Below are 20,749 nucleotides of genomic sequence, written 5' to 3' on the forward strand. Positions count from 1 at the left end.
CTTCTCTTTCCTGTCATCTAATACTTCAAATAATTATTTAACACAATAAATAGGATCTTGCATATACCTAAAAAAAGGCAACTTGAGAAAGTTTCTACCTTCTGAAATAATCTATGCCTTGATTCTATCACTTAGTATTTTAGTTATTCCTATCAAATACATGACTGTGTTAATTTCTCTTGCCACAAAAATGCAGCAAAGCCACAAACCCACTCCAAAATTTCGTGGCTTAGAACAATAACCATTTATTATAGCCCACAAGCTCAGGGTTCAGCTGATCTTGGCTTAGCTTGGCTACATTTGATAGAAAACAGTAGAAAATTAGAATTGAATATATGTAGAATATCTCTTGTACCAAAAATGAAGAGGAATAATAGGTTTTGATTTTCTTTGTCGTATTCTGTGCTGGGTGCTAATCTGTCCTAGCTGTCAGAACCAGTGGAAGTCTTACTGGAAAATCATTTATTTGTTACTATCCAATTTCTTTCAGTGAATGCCATTCAAACCGCTATCTCTGAGGAGCCCAGTTACCAAGTCCTCCACCTTGTTAGCAACATGGACTTAAATGCACTAATTCTAGAATGAGATTTTAGCAAAGCACCAGCATTTGAGATTTGTGCAAATTGAGCTCTTAAACCATGTGTATGTATGTGTATGTGTGTGTGTGCATGTGTTTATTCTAGCACTACCACTACATACCATACAGGTAGCTGTATAGCAGGTATATATACAGGTGTATATGTATATAGGTATATGTCAACTGTTGAAAAACTAGAAAATACAGACTAAATAATGTAATGGTTGAAAAACATTAATAGTTGGAACATTGGGAGATTTGGACTCCTAGTTTGCAGATGCAGTTGGCTGCATTTGATTTAAGGAAAGAACTGACTTTGGAGAAATTTGTGTTTGCATTTCAGGAGAGATTTCTTAAAGAGGAGACTACCAAAGGTTAGTACATATTAACATCTAGTGATTTAAATTTGAGAAATGCAAATTAGACATTTAAGCAGTGGGTTTGCTTCCCATTTTACTTGCTCTAAAAGTATTTTTTTTAAAAGCCAGTAACAAAGACATGCAAAATAGCACTGCCATGGGGGAAAAATTACTTGAAAATAATATTCAAGATTGAAAAATAAAAAAGCTTGAGATCTAGTACCAGGAATGCCAGCTGGCTTGTTATGGCAAAAAGCAAACATGTGCTTTGGAATGACGCTCTTGATCAGACTCTAGACGGGTTTTGAGCCCTTCTGATTATCTGACTAGATGTGGAAGTGACTTATCTTGGTTTTTCTGAGTCAAATGAGATAATGAGTAAAGGCCTTAGTAGACGTTGGATTTTTGCCTGTTAATAACCCTCTTTCTGTCTCCATGTTCACAAGGTCAAGGCTGATGAGATATGGCAATATTGAGAGAGTCATAATAGGATAAAGATCTCAAATACTGTTTGTTTATATATATATATATTTATTTATTTCCCTGTGGTGACTGTGTGAGACATGTCAGTAAAACTTTAAAGACAAGCCAGGCTTTGTGACTCATGCCTATAATCCCAGCACTTTGGGAGGCCGAGGCGGGCAGATCACTTGAGGTCAGGAGTGGCACCATGGCAAAAACCCATCTCTTCTAAAAAATACAAAAATTAGCTGGGCATAGTGGCGCATGCCTGTAGTCCCAGCTACGCAAGAGGCTAAGGCACAAGAATCACTTGAACCTGGGAGGCAGAGGTTGCAGTGAGCCGAGATCACCCCACTACACTCCAGCCTGGGCAACTGAGCGAAACTGTCTCAGAAAACAAAACAAAACAAAAGACACACAGAAAAACCTTAAAGACAGAATGAAAGAGATGAACTGTTTTTACATCAAGGTGACCTTGGGAAGAATTAGTCTTACCAATGCAAGAGTACAACATTAGACACAAGTATACATGGTATAGTGTGTGTATGGTTTCATATGTCTGTGTGTATGTATATATATGAAGTTAAAAGAAAACATTCACCTTTTAGGACTAAATGGACATTGACTAGATTGTAAACTGTTTTTGAGGCTAAGAGTTTGGTTGCCATGTGTAAGGCTCTATTTTTTGTAATTCCAGTTTTATATCCATTTACATCAGTCCTAGCCGTAGATGCCACTCTTTCTGGATACCGCCAAATGCATGCTTCAGATGTTGGTTATTAATTTCACAAGTGGTGAATAACAAAGGCTCCTATTGAGGCACCTCTTGATTTCCTACTGGGCACCAGCAGCAAGCATGATTTACTGGCCTTGTTATGAGTGGGTAGGAGTTTTCGGTCAACTTGAGAACATCTATCCTTTGAGTAGAAAAAAAGCTTGGTATTAGGTTGGTGCAAAAGTAATTGCGATTTTTGCACCAACCTAATATCAACAGAGACCATGAAAAACATCAAAGGAGGATAGCTTGTAATTAGAAACCAGATCAACAGTGACCCAAAAAGAATTTCAAGTTTCCAGGAGTGAAACATGCAGATTACTCCGCTGAAAGGAATTGTTTTTCTCCCATTCACTTTTACGGCAAATCATTTTTAGGCTGAAACTCAAGCTCTGAAATAATTGTGCAGCAAATAGTGGCTGTGAATAGATGTGGCAGCTCTCCACAAGGGTAAATAGAAACCATGTGCAGTTTCAGTCATCACATTTTATTTTTCTTTTTTACTAGCTTCTCTATTTTTGCCCACCACAGATACATGCACACACACACACACACACACACACACACACACACACACACAGGGGCACAGCCTTGGAAAATTGCAATTTTCCATTTTAATTTGAGAGACAGCCCGGTCACATTAACAGAACCTTGACGGAATAAGTTGAATTCCCTTCTCTATCTCTGTAACCCCATGGCCTTGGACACATCCTTACCCGGCGCCTTTTCCTCCCTCTTAGGGTCCACTTATGTGATTCTGATTTTAATTTCAGTTCTCAGTTAGTGATGAAATGAGCGATTACAGATGTTCCGCTTCCACTGGAAATACTTTTCTTTGGCATTTAAAAGAAAACCCTACAGATGAATTATTCCCTTGAAAGGGGTTCACTCAGATTTTCTAGATTATGATTCTAGAAAACAGTTCTTTACATTTGACAATGGAGAATTTAAATGTTTTAACAGGAAAATGTAAAGCACTCTTGTGGGGTATAGTTGAATTATGCCCAGGTTAAGGGAATCCAGTATTTATGTCAGGAAACCATGGATGTGGTAGAAATAGTATCACTGCAAAGCTGGGCACAGTGGCTCATGCCTATAATCCCAACATTTTGGGAGGCCAAGAGTTCGAGACCAGCCTGGCCAACATGGTGAAACCCCGTCTCTACTAAAAATTCAAAAATTATCTGGGCGTGGTAGCACAGGCCTGTAATCCCAGCTACTCAGGAGGCTGCGGCAGGAGAATAGCTTGAACCCAGGAGGTGGAGAGGTTGCATTTGAGCCGAGATCACGCCACTACACTCCAGCCTGGGTGATGGAGTGAGACAGTGTATACAAAAAAAAAAAAAAAATGAGATTATGCAAGAATCTGACTCTAAGAAGTTCGAACTGATTAAAAAGTACCACATACTTCATTATATGAGGCCAGCTGTTTAGACTAGTGAGAGCAGTTAGTTCAAATGCAGAAAACAGATGGCTTTCATTAGCCAGAAACCTTAAAATTACATAAATCCACGGATGCAACTAAGCTATGGATCTGTGCCCTCTCCTTGCCAAGCAGGACTTTTCGGCTAGCAAAACAGAGAGCTCCTTGTTCACTCTTCCCTCCTAGATGGGACCCTGTTGGGGAGGAATGCTGCCAAGCCTGCTCATAAGGAATTTTGATCTCCTAGATGATAACAGAGAGAAACTTTTTGAAGAAAGGGAACACCCTGTTTGAAAGGACAACAAGAGAACTTGTTCAAGAAGGTGGCTTTGCATTTAATTGAAAATTGCAGCAACTGTAGGCATAGGGTTTCCAGGTTCACCTCTGCAGACTGGTCCAGATTAGGTATATATGTTTATATTTGTTTATGTTATCCCCTTAAGGCTCTTTTAAAACCGTTTCTAAAAATTCCTTCGGAAAGTCCATTTCACTTCAGTATACTTTGTATTGTGGCTCAAAAATATTTTTTTTTTCCGGTAACAAAAGTATTTATTTTCTGTTTTTAAGAGTTGCAGCATTTTTAAGTTTGATATGTACGTCTCTGTAGTTCAGAGCACTCGGTAAACAGCCTCTTGCTTTTGAGGCAATTTGTCAGTGCTTCATTGTTTTCAGCTGGTTATTTTGTTCATTGTCAGGAACACTGTTTTCCCATGGGAAAGCATCTCCAGTTTTATGATGTCAATGGAAAGTCATTCGGTTTACAAGAATTACCTTCATGTTCAGTCTTAGAAATGCATAGACCACGAATGAGAAATGCATAGACCACGAATGGCCAGTTGTATCACAGTTCTCATCTTTTAAATGTTGTCTTAGATTTTTGCAAAGTAACCTTAACTCACCTTAGAATAGTGTTAAGACATAAATAGAACTAAAATGTAGCAGTTAAGTGGTTATAGTTCCCATCTACTAAGGTATTTATATTTCTTTTCTTTTAGAAAAGAAAAATGTTTAAAAACATTAGGAATAATTATCTTTAGGATGACTTTGTAAGACGGTACTTTTTTACTGGCAGCAAATATCTCAAAGATTTCAATTTTAAGAGTGTCCTTATTAACAGATTCTGAATAGGACCCTGTGTATGATTTATTAAGTCATTTCTTTGAGGCTTCATTCAGGAAAAGGGAATTAACCCTTGGATGGCAATGGATTAATGTGGCCATATTTCCTTCTGGCTGAATGCCAGGGAGTGGCTGCGCTTAGCAACCAGGCTTTGTTTCATAAATGGGTTACTTGATGCAGGTGAGGATGCCGTGGGTCGTTTGTCTTGTTTTAATTAAAGGGGACAGGAATATATAGTGAAAGCATGGAATTGTTTGCAGATGGGCTTCAGTAAGAATAGGAAGGCGTCTGGTTCAATTTGTATCTCCAAGCTAATTGCTCTGATTTCCATATACACACCTGGTGTTGGTTCGGGGAAAAATTTTGCTTGAGAAACGTGGCTTTTGTGAGTTGATATTTATTTGTGAAGGGCTCTTGTAATGTCAAATGTAAAAAGATCTATACGTACAACCAATTTTACAATTTCTAATTCAACAGCTTACCCTAATTATTGAGGATTCACAGTTTAAATTATTAAACGATCTCCACTCGAAGAAAATAGAGCATGTTAATCATCACGATTCTCCAAACATTTATTTTTAAAGTTAATATTAAATCTCATTTGGTGGAAAACCTGAAAGGAACTGAAGCATATATTTTCTAGTCTAAACTCTCATTATTAAATATTAAACATTAAAATGAAGACAACATGAGACAAATAATCAAGTTATTTGAAAAAAAGTTTTAAAAATTACCACTTTTTGGTAGTCAGCATACACACATATGCCAACAGATGGCATTAAAAAGTGATGAGAACGTGAGGCAATTATAGGGTCATAATCAATTTATTTGAAAAAAATGTTTAAAAAATTACCACTTTTTGATAGCATACACACATATGCCAACAGATGACATTAAAATATCTGTAAAGTGAAGAAGCAGGGAGGATGACAAAAGGAAGAATAGAAGAAACCAAAGGAAGTTAAATCAAAAGAGGAAAACAAAAATGAAGAAGCATTTACTTGGTTTGTCAGGTAGGGTGACACATTGTATTTTGCCAAAAACTTTCCTGGTTTTAGCACCAGATGTCTCAGAACATGGCAGCTGACCTCCCTCACAGTGAGTGATTCCAGAGAGCAGTGAAGAATTGTGATGCCTTTCATGACCTTGTTTTGGATGTTACACATCATCATGCCCTTCATGACCTTTCTGGTAGCAAAGGGTTTGTTTTTAAGAGTTGCAGCATCTTTAAGTCTAATATGTACATGTTCGGAAGTTACACCGTCATCATTTCTGCCGTACTCCATTTGTTGCACAGACAGACCCTGATACATTGTGGGATTGCCCAAGGTCCCTGAATAGCAGCAGGCTGGGACTACTGGGGGCCTTCTTGGAGGCTGGCTACCCTGGGGAGAGAAATTGTCAATTAAATGCTCCCTGTGGGAAGGAAATGGAATGAAGGGCATTTGTATTGACAAGAAGGTAGAACGCTTTCCTTAGACATTGTAATGAACAGATTGTGGATAAACAAAAGTACAGAGAGAGTTTGAGGCAGAGAGGAGGAGATTGATTCAACAGAATATTTACCAGCTATGGTAAAGGCTCATTAATGTCTCTGTACAGTTACGAACATGCTGCAAAGACTGGAAATCCTGGGGACAGGAATGAATTCGGAAGGTGAACAGAATAAAGTACTGTAGGAACAATGGCGATTCCATTAGTGAATTGTATGTTCCTTAAGATCAGGGCCCTCCATGGCATCTAATATAGGGCCTTTTCCACAGGTACCTGATTATTATTTGACTTTCTTTAACGTTTTTGCAGTGTTATTATCTGTACTTATTTCAGTAAGATTGGCAACATTTGCATTTTGATTTCTAAGATCAAGACAATGAATTCCTCTTAATCCCCCAGGAAAGCTGTGAAATTTAAATTTATAAAGCATTCTACCTAGCTTGCTGCTCTGCATCTGTCAGGGAATGAGACCCCCAGTTTCGTGGAAGTCACAGGAAGTGGCAAGGGGCTCAGATGGAGGAGTTGAGGGGTCCTAGCTATTTCTGCAATTGATCTGGATATTTTGGCATCGGCTGCTTTTACTTAACCATCTGGCAATGTCAAGGCAGAATTTCGTTAAATATTGGAAAAGTTACTTGAAAACATGGTTCTAGAGATTTTGCCAGCAGCTTTTGCACTCATGACTTGGTCCAGTCTAAGACCTGTTTTGTTTTTTTTGTTGTGAGGACCTAAGTCCTCTGTTGGGTTTTGATGAAATATGTGTACAAATGACTAAAATGGCCAGATGTATCCTATTTTACATTTATGTGGGAAGAAATGTTTGGAAACTATTTCACGTCTTTAGCCAGAAATTTCTCAGTGCAATTTTAGTTGGTGTTTTTCCTCCTGTGGACCGATTTTAGGAATGATACAAGTTATCATGGAATCACCCAGTTCTTGAGTGTGTGAACGAATGGCTTCTGCTGGAGGTTAATTCTTCTTGGCATGATGTCTCTTATTTCCCCATTTAACAGAGGAGGGCCGATCATGATTAATATGCCTTCTAATTGGTTTAAGTAACACCTTTACTCCTGTGGATATATTTTTCATTTCTTGCTGAATTTTTTTTTCTTTTTGAGATACCAGAACCTATTAAGTGACATAATACAGATATTTCAGGACTTCCATTTTTTCTTTTAAAAATATTTTTGTAAAGGTAATGCCTGTACACAGAAGGGTTTGAAAATGCAGAAGGCACCCTTTTTCATGAGTTTGTGAAGTGGTCTGTTGCCTGCAATGGTAATAGCTAGGACGGCTTACTTACTACCCAGCAGGCACTATGCAGAGCTCTGAATGAGAAAATGTTGGCTCCTTGCAGATGGTTGGGAGAGGAGACACCCATAACAGACTTTTTAAGAGCTGAGAGAGTGATAACCAGAGAATATTCTGGGGAAAATCAGGTAGAATCACCAACATACTCAGTTATTTTTGTGGATGGTGATTTCTACAGTGAATTTTTCCGTTCAAAATCATAATGCAGTCACTTGTTAACTACCAATGCCATGCTTGCTGTCAGTGCTGAGAGGTGGCACACAGTATTACTTTCAGGCTTGGTCATCAGGCAGGGCCTGGCAGGCATTGTGCTCTGTGTGAGTCAGTGGAGTTTATTATGAGAATGTGGTAGCCTCCACAGTGATTATATTTATTATAGAAAAACATGTTATTTTGTTGTCAGAACGTTTCAGCAGGTACCACAAAATCTCACATGGGAAAATGTTTAAATTTTTCATGAGTAAATTCCTTTCGGTATTGGTAATTTCCTTCTCTGTTTCAGTGTAAAAGAAAGCACTATCTTATAGGCGGCTAGAAATGTCTGTAGCGTACATAACACTTAATCTAAAGCAGGGTTGAAGACCGGACTGATTCCTAATTAAGAATGAGCAAGAATAGAGCTCTTTTTGATCCCTGTTCTTCCCCCCAGCCTCTGCCTTGGAGCTATGGATTCTATCACTAACTGAAGCTTCTTCTTTCAGGTACCTACTGATGGCAATGCTGGCCTGCTGGCTGAACCCCAGATCGCCATGTTCTGTGGCAGACTGAACATGCACATGAATGTCCAGAATGGGAAGTGGGATTCAGATCCATCAGGGACCAAAACCTGCATTGATACCAAGGAAGGCATCCTGCAGTATTGCCAAGAAGTAAGTCCTGTCTGGTGGCTAGCAGTTCACGTTGGATCACGTGCACTTGTTTTCAGAAAATTTAACTTCTTATGTTTTGCATCAGTATTTTAACCCTACAGTAAAAATCTTGGTTCCTAATGATTTGCCATACCATTAATATATTTATTTGCATTACCCTATGATATACATATAAATGTTTTTAAAATTATGATGTCATATTATGACCATCACTAAGCAGTAAAGTTTAAGATGTCTGAGCACTTTTTTTTTCCCTCACTCTGTCGCCTGGGTTGGAGTGCAGCGGCATGTTATGGCTCACGGCAGCCTTGCTTGACCTCCTGGGCTCAAGCAGTCCTCCCACCTCAGCCTCCGAGTAGCTGGACTATAGGCATATGCCACCAGGCCTGACTGATTTTTTAAATTTTTGGTTTTTGAGACGCAGTCTCACTCTGTTGCCCAGGCTGGAGTGCAGTGGTGCAGTCTCGGCTCACTGCAAGCTCTGCCTCCCGGGTTCCCGCCATTCTCCTGCCTCAGTCTCCTGAGTAGCTGGGACTACAGGCACCCGCCACCACGCCCGGCTAATTTTTTTGTACTTTTAATAGAGACGGGGTTTCACCGTGTTAGCCAGGATGGTCTCGATCTGCTGACCTCATGATCCGCTCGCCTCAGCTTCCCAAAGTGCTGGGATTACAGGCATGAGCTACCACGCCCAACCGATTTGTTTAATTTTTAGTAGAGATGTGGTCTCCTTGTGTTGGCCAGGCTGTGAAACTCCTGGGCTCAAGCCATCCTCTGGCTGGACATCCCAAAGTGCTCAGATAACAGACATGAGCCACCATGCTCAGCCCTCCGCACGCCTTTCATCTTTAGTATATATCTTACCACGGCTCTACAGTCAAGGTCTTTTGGTTAAAAGTGTTAGAATCAATTTTTTTCTGTTACCAGCTTGATATATATTTTAGTTCATTTATATCTGTTTGTATTCTGTTTTAGTTTTTTCCTCCCTTACTAATTTTACTTTTTGACTATCATGTTAGTTCTATAAAATATACTCGGAAAGCTCACTTTTTACTCATTCTCTATCGATAAACATTTTCATTGTTCCTGATTTATATTTCTTTTTTGGCAAAAGAAAATACATGTTTTTCCTTCTTGTGCAAAAAAAAAATATAAAATGCACTGTTCTGCACTTTGCTTTTTTTTTTTTAAACTTAACTTTATATCCAGGAAATCATGCCTCCTCATTTCGTGGAGATCTTCATTTTTGTTTAATTCTTTGTAGTCCTTTTGCTGTTACTGTACGGGGTGCTCCTTTCTTATTCAATTTAAAATAGCTGGAGTTCCAGGCATTTCATCTGACACTTCTTAGATAGTTATCTCTTCTAGGACATGTGTCTGCATCTTAAGAACATTGGAAGTAATTAGTCTTATGCTTGTTGGCAAAGCAAAATTCTTGACACTCATTATAAATAGCAGATAGCCTGGCAACATTTTATTTTGTTGTAATCCTTTTTGTACTAGAAATTTTTCTTTAGCCTACTTGGATAATGAATGTTTGTTGTTTAATATTACTATTCTATTGAGATCCTTTTATTTTAAATTATAAATACTAAAATTATTATTAAAAGGTTTAATTTGTTTTGGTAGCATTCTGTTTAAGAAAGGACAAAAATTACTAATTGGTGTTTTGAGAAGCAAAAATCATCTGCATTATCACAATATATTACATATTAAGTAATTTTTATCTTGAAAGGAGTATGAACCATGATGTGAAATGATGAATAGTGGAAATCACTAATGCTTAAGTTCATTATATGTTGGTTTTTTTTGTTTGATTTTTTTTTTTTTTTGAGATGACGTCTTGCTCTGTCGCCCAGGCTGGAGTGCAGTGGTGCAATCTCAGCTCATTGCACCCTCCATCTCCCGGGTATAAGTGATTCTCCTGCCTCAGCCTCCTGAGTAGCTAGGACTGTAGGCACCAGCCAACACACCCAGCTAAATTTTTTGTGTTTTTAATAGAGACAGGGTTTCACCATATTGGCCAGGCTGGTCTTGAACTACCGACATTGTGATCCACCCACCTTGGCCTCCCAAAGTGCTGGGATTACAGGCATGAACTACTGCGTATGGCCCATGATATTTATTTTTACAAGAACATTCTCTGTGCTGATTTACTAAGTATGGATTGATAATAAATCAACTTTTGCCTGGGTATGACTTTATAAAGTATCAATTTTAGAAATAATATTCGCATTCTGCTGAAGAGATCTTGTAGTACAATTATGTAGATAAGTTATAAATGTTATAAATCGGAACTCTGTGCGTACTTATATGTTTTTGATACCATTTTATTTTTTTGGATATATGCGTACAGATTGTGTATTCTGAGTGTTAAATAAACTTTTTTTAAAGGCTAGAATTAAAATTTAGTTTATGACATTGACCAGATTGTCCTTTTCTGGTGAATCGACTATTTTGATACATGTGTCATAGTTTGCATGTAAGTTTTTCCTCCCTTAGTTTCACGTATGAATAACCAGATGTTTTCACATTTGTATGGTGGCCATACAAAAATTATTCTTCTTGACCCCAGGAACACCCCTCTTTTCCCATTTCACTTAGAGATCCTACTAATGGCTGGGTAGCTTTACTTTCTGTCTTAGCCTGTTATTTATCCCAGGGTATATTAGTCTGCTCTCACATTGGTATAATAAATTACCTGAGACTGAGTAATTTCTAAATAAAAGAGGTTTAATTGGTTCACAGTTCTGAAGGCTGTACGGGAAGCATGGCTGGGGAGGCCTCAGGAAACTTACAATCATGGCAGGCGGTGAAGGGGAAGCAGACACATGTTCACATGGCTGGAGCAAGAAAGAGAAAGAGTGTGAAGGGAGAGGTGCTACACACTTTCAAACACCCAGATCTCATGAGAACACTGTCACGGGACAGCACTTGAGGGATGGTGCTTAACCATTAAAACCAGCCCCATGATCCAGTCCCTTCCTACCAGACCCCACCTCCAACACTGGGAATTACAATTCGACATGAGATGTGGGTAGGGACACAGAGGCAAACTGCATCACAAGGTTAAGCACAGAGTGGTTCTTTCCAGTTCTGGACTTTACCAGATGGTTGGTGGCCACCATGAGTGGAGAGAATTAGCCCTTCGCTGTCGCCTTCCTCTTGCAATTCTGGTATTATCTATCCTCTGCCTACCACCCACCCACGGAAGTCTTGTCAGATGATATACACCAGCCAGATTCTTCAACATTAGGCACCATAAGTAAGAAAGGTCCAAAACATCATATTTTGTGAGCCATTTTAATGGATTTGGGCTTTATTTTGTAGCAACTGGAAGTCACTAGACTTTATTTATTTATTTACTTATTTTATTTTATTTTTGAGATGGAGTCTTGCTCTTGTTGCCCAGGCTGGAGTGCAGTGGCACAATCTCAGTTCACTGCAACCTCAAACTCCTGGGTTCAAACAATTCTCCTGCCTTAGCCTCCCAAGCAGCTGGGATTATAGGCACCCGCCACCACGCCTGGGATTTTTTTTATTTTTAGTAGAGACAGGGTTTTGCCATGTTGGCCAGGCTGGTCTCGAACTCCTGACCTTGTGATTCACCCTCCTCGGCCTCCCAGAGTGAGCCACTGCACCCAGCCTAGACTTGCACTCATTTTACCCACTCAGTGACACCTGTGGACAAGAACCCAAGGAAAGCACCTTGGGGAATTGCAACATTGAAGGCAAACAAAGAGAGACGATTCCCCATGATTCCCCATGATGGAGATGAGCAGTGACCAGAGAGATAGGGTAGGAAGTAGGAGGTGTAACATGCTGGAAGTCAAGCTATATAAATTTCTAAATGAGGGGAAAGGTAAGAGTGCAAGCATGATGCAAACAGAAAGCAGTTGAAGTGTAGTTTTTGACAAGGTAAAATCATGTCTGTCATGCAGACTTGAACACATGTCAAATATTTTATTCAATTCATTAATGAGATGAATTGTAAGATGTTCATTTTGACTTGGAGAGATTTAAAATTCCTTCCCCAGCATACTTGATTTGCATGGCTATGAACAGGAATCATCTGGAATTATCTAGAATATCATCAAATTATTTGCATGGTACAGGAACACTTGCATTGCTATGAGGGTCTGCAGTATGCATCTTTACAAAGCTGTAAGGGTGCAAAATAGCTTGTAAGGATGTAAATGATAAGGGTGTAAGAGTTTTATGGGTGTAAGTTGTAAAATAGCTTCTTTAGTAGCAAGTCAACCGGAGGAACCTGCTGTAGAATCAGATAATCCTTTCCCCACCACCCTCAGGGTCTGAAAGACAACACCTGCATTTCATTGCTAGGATATTCAGGAATCTCTTTTGCTCATATCTTGTTTTTGGGCATTTGTGTGTGTGTGTGTGACAAAACATTGTTAGGATCTGGCAAATAAAAGGTCATTGTTGACCCTGTGGAATAGCATGGGGAGAAGTTAAATTACAGTCCCTTGTAGGAAAAACAACGTGAGTCAGTGGTGAAGTCAGCTGTGGACTCCTGGAGGAAAGACCTAGAGGCAAAAAGCTTGAGGTCATTCAAGACAAAAGGAAAGACTTTGTGATTTTGCTTTTTAAATGGAAGGAATTTGGGCCAAAGGAAGCTTAAACTAAACTGTGGGAAGGACTGATATCCATCCTAAGCACTAGCCGCAGGTATCTCTAAGAACTAGGTTTTGGCCCAGCTCCGTGGCTCAAACCTGTAGTCCCAGCACTTTGAGTGAGAGGGTCACTTGGGCCCAGGAGTACAAGGTCACAGTAAGCTATAACCGTAGTACTCAGTTCTGTAAGAACTAGGGAGAAGGGAGATCCAGTGGTGGTTATGTGATTGGCTGGGTCTTGGAAGGGGGAGGGAACATCTCCTTTTCTGAGAAAGACTGGGGAGATAGTAAGGGTGGGTTAATTAGGCAGTTTCTTTTGCTAGTTGATAACAACCCCCTAAACAATTTGTGTTTTATATATGGAGAATATTTTCTCCCATTGATGGGAAGGATCGTAGTGCAGGGGATGCTTACACAATTTCTTAAAAATGCACACAGAAATGAGATCCGCAGGTGCTGGAACCGAGAGTCAGTATTTCCCCATTAGGGTCTCTTTTGTTTCTGCTTACCTTCCTGCTGTGCGTTTGCTACTTTTCTTCTGCTAAGATGGGCGTCCTCCAGGAGACCAGGGACGTTGGTAGCCACTACCTCTGGTAGTGTTAGTCCCAGTTTGGCATCCCAACTTTGTTCTGCCCATGCGCATTATCAGGGAGTGCTTCTGGTTGGCACTGCTTTGAGTTACACATCCGCCCTTGGAGCCGCCACCATATCTTCAGGGACTCAGTATCAGGACTTGCCCATCTTGGCCTTGTACATGTGGCCATGTGATGTGGGGAGAGGAGCTGTTACCAGAAGAGTGATGAAGAACGGCATGGGCAAAATAGAAGAATGACCCCAGTGCTGCAACACAGTGGGTATGGATTAGAAAAGGCTTGTAGGCTGGACAGGACGAGGTGAGAGAGTGCATCATGCATTAGGATTTTAAGTGGCTTTTTGGGGAGTATTGAGCAGGCGTCAGGGAGAGAAGTTCACTCAGAAGTTTCAGACAGTGTTGACATTTTCTGTCAAATTGTGCATCTTGAATTTTCTAGAACATTCTTTATAGATATTTCACGATCTTCCTGCCACTTTCCACATTGTAGCTATTCTGGTGTTTTTCTTTTATAATTAGAAATAATGAATAGTTCTCATTTGTAGGCTTGGATTTTCGTGTGTGTGTTGGAGAGTGTTCATTTTGCCTTTCTTTTTTTAACTTCATGTTTTTATTTTTTAAACAGTATTGATGGATTCATTGCTAGGAATGACAAGGAAAAGAATACTCTCACAATGTTACCATGTTTCTTTCTCACGGGTTTTATAAGTTGTATTATTTTTATATTTTCAAAGTTATAATCTTACCATCTCCTCTGTTGCCATAATTCTCATTCGTAGGGTCTGTCTGTAACTGGACTCACTGTTTACAGCTAGTCTTTTCATCAGATCATCTCAAACCCTGTATTTTATTAATATTTTGATTCCCTTTTGTTGGATGAGTTTCATCTTAATCATTCTTATTGTTGAACAATGTTTTCTTATTATTGAAAATTGCTGCGTTAGGTATAGAATTCCTGATTGACGGGTGTTTGATTCAGCACCATGAAAATTCACGGTATTCTGATATCTGTCATTGGGAAAATTCTTCCTTTTTTTTTTTTTTTTTTTTTTTGAAAAAAATGCGTGGAAACCATTAGTTCATTAACAGAGCTACTCGTTTAACAATTTATTTTTCTCCCAGTAGTGGTGGATGAATTTTTTACTTTCTCTTCTCACTTTGTGTCTCTCGTGACCAAAATATTTTAGAGATAGCTAGCTGGCTAAGTCTGAGGTGGCTGTTAGCAGTCTGGTCCTAGGATAGAACAAAACCAACAGAACTCATCACTGTCACGTCATTTTGACTGTCTGCTCACCAGTTTAACTCACTTGTTTAATTAGCTTTTCCAAAGGATTGCTTTGCATTATACATGTTGGTGCTTAGCTTAACATGATGATAAATACATTCTTCGACTGTGAATTATCTACTGTGCTCCTTTCATAATCTCATGCTTTTCTGAATTTGTATTTTGTGTTACTGGGTTGTTTTGTTGTTATTCATAGTGAGTTTTTTTGCCCTTGATTTATTTGATCCAGTTTTTGGTCAAGAGCAAGATTCAAGAGAAAAAGTAAAAACACAGTCTTTTATCTTTGCTCTTGGTTATAAACCCTTGTAAAGTTTGATTGAGAAGATAACTTGGATCTTATGGTTTAAATTGAGTCTTTGTTTAATCCCAAGTCTTCCAAATTCTTTGTGCTAGTGTATTCTTTCCTCTTTCCCAATCATAATAGTTTTGCCTCTGCCTAGTCATCATTCAAATACCTGCCTTTCAATGCTTTTAAAAAATATTTTGTGTTAGCACCATTTGAGATTTTCCCCCCCTTTTTTTTCAAGTATGTTATGGGATGAATGTGTTCCCCCAAAATTTGGATATTGAAACCCTAACCCCAGGCATGATGGTATTTGGAGATGATACCTTTGGGAGGTGATAATTGTTAGATGAGGTCGTATGTGCCCTGGTGATGGAACTATTGCCCTTATAAGAAAAGATACCAAAGAGCTTGCCTTTTTCTCCCTGCTCAAACAAAGAAGAAGTCACACGAGGACACAGCGAGGAGGTGGCTATCTGCAAGGAAGGAAGAGCGGCCTCACCAGAACCTGGTCATGCTGGCACCTTGGTTTTGGACTTCCAGCTTCCAGAGCTGTGACAAAAGACATTGTTGTTGTTTTAAGCCATTCACAGTAAGGCAGCATTTTGAGCTAAGACCGAGACCTACTGTGGCTTCTGTAGGCAAAAGCCCTACAGACCCAAAGTGTTGTGAGAATTAACATTTCTAGGGATCATGCCTTACAATGGATTTTTTCCAACACTTAGCTCTGACCTACAGCACGCTAAGTCATCATTAGGTAAATGCTTGTGCATGGTCGGTTTCTGGCACAGAAATTGGAACGGTATGGGTAGGAGTTCTGTATCCAGCTTATGCTGAGAGAGCCTCCCATAAAATGGAGCCTGTACTTTCCTTTTGCAGAGACCATTTCTTTCCATTGATAGAATTCTTTTTTTTTCTTTTTCTTTTTTTTTTTGACAGAATCTCACTCCGTTGCCCAGGCTGGAGTGCAGTGGCATGATCTCAGCCCACTCCAACCTCTGCCTCCTGGGTTCAAGTGATTCTCATGCCTCAGCCTCCTGAGTAACTGGGATTACAGGTGCACACCACCACATGTGGCTAATTTTTGTATTTTGGTAGAGATGGGGTTTTACCATGTTGGCTAGGCTGGTCTTGAACTCTAGTGATTTACCTGCCTTGGCCTCCCAAAGTGCTGGGATTACAGGCATGAGCCACTGCGCCCAGCCTTCCGTCGTCAGAATTCTAAAGACATGTTTAGGCCAGAGTTAGCGGAATGTTGGCCCATAGTCCAGATTTGCCTTCAGTTTATTTTTATCCACTTCAAATGCAAAGGCCATGATAACTCAATAGTAAAGTCATAAATCCATAGTATGACTTAAAATATTTGGTTGTAATATTACAAAGTATGCTTCTGAACACATTAAGCAATTAAGCATGCAGGATCCTTATATTGTTCTTTTTATTTAGTGTTTAGGGTAGTTTGTGTGAATCATAGATGACCACGGCAGAGTGTCGAGTTATTTTCTTTTGGCATTCTTTGATAGAAAACAGTGCTTTTCCTCTGTTCTATACTAGAAGCAAAAAGTGTCTCTTGTAGCATTATGGAAACAACTCAAATACGACTACGTCAATTATTTATCTTTTTTTTTTTTTTTTAAGACAGAGTCCCACTCCATCAACCAGGCTGAAGTGCAGTGGCACAATCTTGGCTCACTGCAATATTTGTCTCCTGGGCTCAAGCGATTCTCGTGCCTCAGCCTCCCAAGTAGCTGAGATTATAGGCGCCCACCACCATTCTCAGCTAATTTTTGTATTTTTACTAGAGATGGGATTTCACCATGTTGGCCACGCTGGTCTCGAACTCCTGACCTCAAGTGATCCACCTGCCTTGGCCTCCCAAAGTGCTGCAATTACAGGTGCGAACCACTGTGCCTGGCAGTTATTCATCATTTAACAGCATAAAGTGGCCACTTGCTTTAATAAACTCTTATAGTACCATAATTTTGGCCTGAGGAATTTATAAATAGAACAAAACAAAAATAATATTCCCCTTGAAACATATTCTAAAACCAGGGGCTAAAAATTAAAATTGTTAGATTTTATTGTCCTGTTTCCTTGGGATGAAATGAAGTTTTTAAAAAACATAGTTTTATTTAAACCAAAGGCTTTGGGATTTGAGAAGAATAAAAGAAGTATACTTCAATTCTACATCCCAAGAATCTATTTCTTCCTAACTTTAATACAGGCAAATTTAGTCTATATTTATTGGGCACGGTTCGGTTTTTGTGTCAGGTGTTGTTGAGTGTCGGGATACCATTCTTGGCCCATAAGGACCTTATGAATCTATTAATACAATTAAATTGTGAAGACAATTTAGAAAATTGGAAAGGGAGAATGAGGTTGCAAATTAGAGGGTCTTATTCTGGAGATAAGTAGAAGCATTGGCAGATATTTAGCATGAATGCTTTCTGGTCAAGACACTTTTAGAAAAATTAGCTAGTTTCCAAGAGTAGGTTAGATTGGGGAGAGAAGGAATTCAGATTACAAAATAATAGTGTGAAAAGCATTGTGGGAAATCATCCTGTCCATCCCCTCATTCATGATACCCAGAGGTGCCGTATTAAGGGCATCATTGGTCTTTGTCACCTGAGCTGTCCAGGAAGGCTGCCTGTTCAGTTTTCAGACTGTGTCCTCAGTCTTAAACCATATCCTCACTTTATGATAGAAACACACAGGCAAGTGTTGTAGAAGTTATTATCAGTTAAGCAAGAAATTGGATGAGTCCCCATACTATTCTTCGTCTTTTAAAGAGAGAACTTGGGCCGGGTGCAGTGGCTCACACCTGTAATCCTAGCACTTTGGGAGGATGAGTCGGGCGGATCAGGAGATCAAGAGATCGAGACCATCCTGGCCAACATGGTGAAACCCTGTCTCTACTAAAAATACAAAAATTAGCTGGGCATGGTGGTGCACGCCTGTAGTCCCAGGTACTCGGGAGGCTGAGGCAGGAGAAATGCTTCAACTTGGAGGCCGAGACTGCAGTGGGCCAAGATCACGCCACTGCCCTCCAGCCTGGAGACAGAGTGAGACTCCATCTCAAAAAAAAAAAAAAGAAAAGAAAAGAGAGAGAAGTTAAAACGGCTCTTCTAGCCTCTGTATTCCTATTAATAGCATGCAGAGCACTTCTTGGAGCTGGGGGCTGGGGGCTTCCTGAAAGGAAGTTTCTGGTAACTTACTCTGCGGAGCAGGTCTCTGGAGGTAACTTGGAACAGGTTAAGCCCCAAATGCAGGCAGAGATTTCCAATTGGGACAGGTAGACAGGTGAACGTGGCTTTGTTTATCTCTTTTATTGGTTTATGGGTATATTCTCTTTTTCCTGTTTTCTTTTCCACCGTTTAACATTATCTGTTCTCTGCCTCTTTAACCTTCTGGCTTTAAGTGAACAGTTACTTTGTCTGTAGATTAACAGGATCAGCAAACAAGCACAGAGGTGCCTGCACAAAGCGAAAACCACCTGTTAGATGAGTTGAGCAAAACCATTTCCTTTGCCCAACTTTCTCCTCTAAAATATGTAACTGAACATGGGATTCCCAGACAATAATTGTTTCTCAACCTTTCTTTTTCCATTCTACAGTTGTATGAAATTAAAATTAAATAAAAAGCAAATAACAGAGGTGGTCTTTTAATCTTAGCAAGTTGGAAGGTGTACTATATACATTATCCTGTGGTAGAAGGCCTGGTACATTCTTGACCGTCATTACTTTGCTATGGGCACCCTTCACCCTTGTAGGCTGAAAATTGACAAATCATAGGCACGTATACATTGTGGTTTTGGAATTTGAAAGATCTCAAATTCATATTAAATGAGACAGTTTTTGAATAGAGGGATCAGGCTGTTTATACATGAGTGTGGATATATTTTATGCACTTCTGGTCTGTATAAATGTAAGGATTGCTTTACTGACCATAGGATTTCTTCTAGGGCTAAAAAAGTTGAAGCCAGTTTGGATATTTTAAAATAAGAAAATTAGCTCTATGTTGAGAGAGAGAGAATAGGAGAATCTAGGCTATGTGTACACATCTGCTCATGTTTTCACATTTGTGTCCTGTCCTATTTATTTTGATTTCTCTCCCATCTCTTCCCCCCCACCCCAATTTGTTTTTCATTCAACACTTTGAAATTAGAATAGCTTATCTATCAAACAAGGTTCTTTGACAGTATTTTCCAACTCTGAGTATGAAAGTGTGGATATAGCAATATATTTATTTAGAATGTCAGAAGCAGAGTTTGGCCAAATTATTGGGAAATAGGCTAACGCCCTGCAGCATTTTACCACCTTTGCTTTTACATAAGGCCATCATTTGGAAACATAGCACGCTGATACCTCCTGTTATTGCGGTAGCGTTTCATCAGCTGCACGCCGGCTCTCAGCGCCTCATTAAGTTGCAAACAGAACGTTTTCATTTTCCAATTCTCTTTCTCAATTAAATTAGAGATTCTGTTTTCACTATTCCTCATTAATAAAATAATTTTTGTTGAGAACAGTTTAAGATGTGATATTTCTTTGTATTCCAGGAAAATTTAAAGAATGTCATTGAAATCCAGAAACAGAAGTATATATTGTCTAGGACTTGCTTTGTCTTGGTTTATATGCCTAAGTCCGAGTAGTTTAAAATTTATAATTAATGTACTCTTTGAATGCTTAGAAATGGCATCTATTTTAGTTGTTCTAGTTTCATCTTGCATAAAATGGAGCGATTTCTAACTCAGGATTATGATGTGCTACACATAAAACATTTGCAATGATGTCTGGTACTTAGGAAACCCTCAGTTATGACATTTTTCTTACTTTCTTCTTGGATATGTTCTTTGAAAAAGGGACTGGCATGGAAAAGCTTTGAGAAGATGGAAATATACAAGATAGGCTATCTCTGAAACATTTTTCTATAGAGCATTTGATTCTCTGTTTCATGTATATATTCATATATGCTAGCTGCAGTCATGCAGGCACAATTTGGATCTTGGGGTTTTTTTTTCCTTTTACACATGCAGTTATAAATTTAGAAAACTGGCTGTTTCCTCTGGACTAAATTTATTTATTTAAATTTTCAGTGCTTTAAATGCAAAATTGCAAGCATATGTACAAGTAGAAAGAAAAGTAAAATGAACCCTCCCATCCATCTGTCACTCAATTGCAGTAATGATCAAATCTAGTCACTCTTGTTCCTGAGTCAGTCTGGAATGCAAGGTTTTTATCTTAACTGTTCAGGTTCTCCAGCAATCCTGGCAAAACACATGCGGGTTTGTTGCTCATCTCTTCTAGTGACCTGTAAAGTCTGTAAATTAAGATGTGCTAAAGCATCACATGTTACTAATTGATGTTTAGCTAATATATTTAAAACATCTTACTAGTACCACATAATTTTTAGTGTTTTCAAAAAGAAATGTCTTTGAGAATTTGGTCAAAGGTGAATTTAATAATTGAATGACTAAATAAAAAAGTGGACAAACTGTTTTCAGAATTAGTAACAATTTCCAATTCCGTTTACTCTGTTCATTAACTTTGTTTGCAGTCTTTTGTTAGCC

At 39.1% G+C, this 20,749-nt stretch overlaps 1 protein-coding gene across 12 annotated transcripts in view; it reads left to right on the top strand.

The window, feature by feature from the left end:
* Positions 1-20,749, top strand: part of APP (amyloid beta precursor protein) — a 286,555-nt gene that overhangs the window by 52,957 nt on the left and 212,849 nt on the right. For all 12 annotated transcript variants that reach the window (XM_015133068.3, XM_015133069.3, XM_015133070.3 and 9 more), the window contains exon 2: positions 8,222-8,389. In XM_015133068.3, the coding sequence (XP_014988554.1) occupies positions 8,222-8,389 (168 nt within the window). The remainder of the gene's footprint in view (positions 1-8,221; positions 8,390-20,749) is intronic.

The sequence above is a fragment of the Macaca mulatta genome, chromosome 3 (assembly GCF_049350105.2).
Source record: "Macaca mulatta isolate MMU2019108-1 chromosome 3, T2T-MMU8v2.0, whole genome shotgun sequence".
Classification (NCBI taxonomy): Eukaryota; Metazoa; Chordata; class Mammalia; order Primates; family Cercopithecidae; genus Macaca; species Macaca mulatta.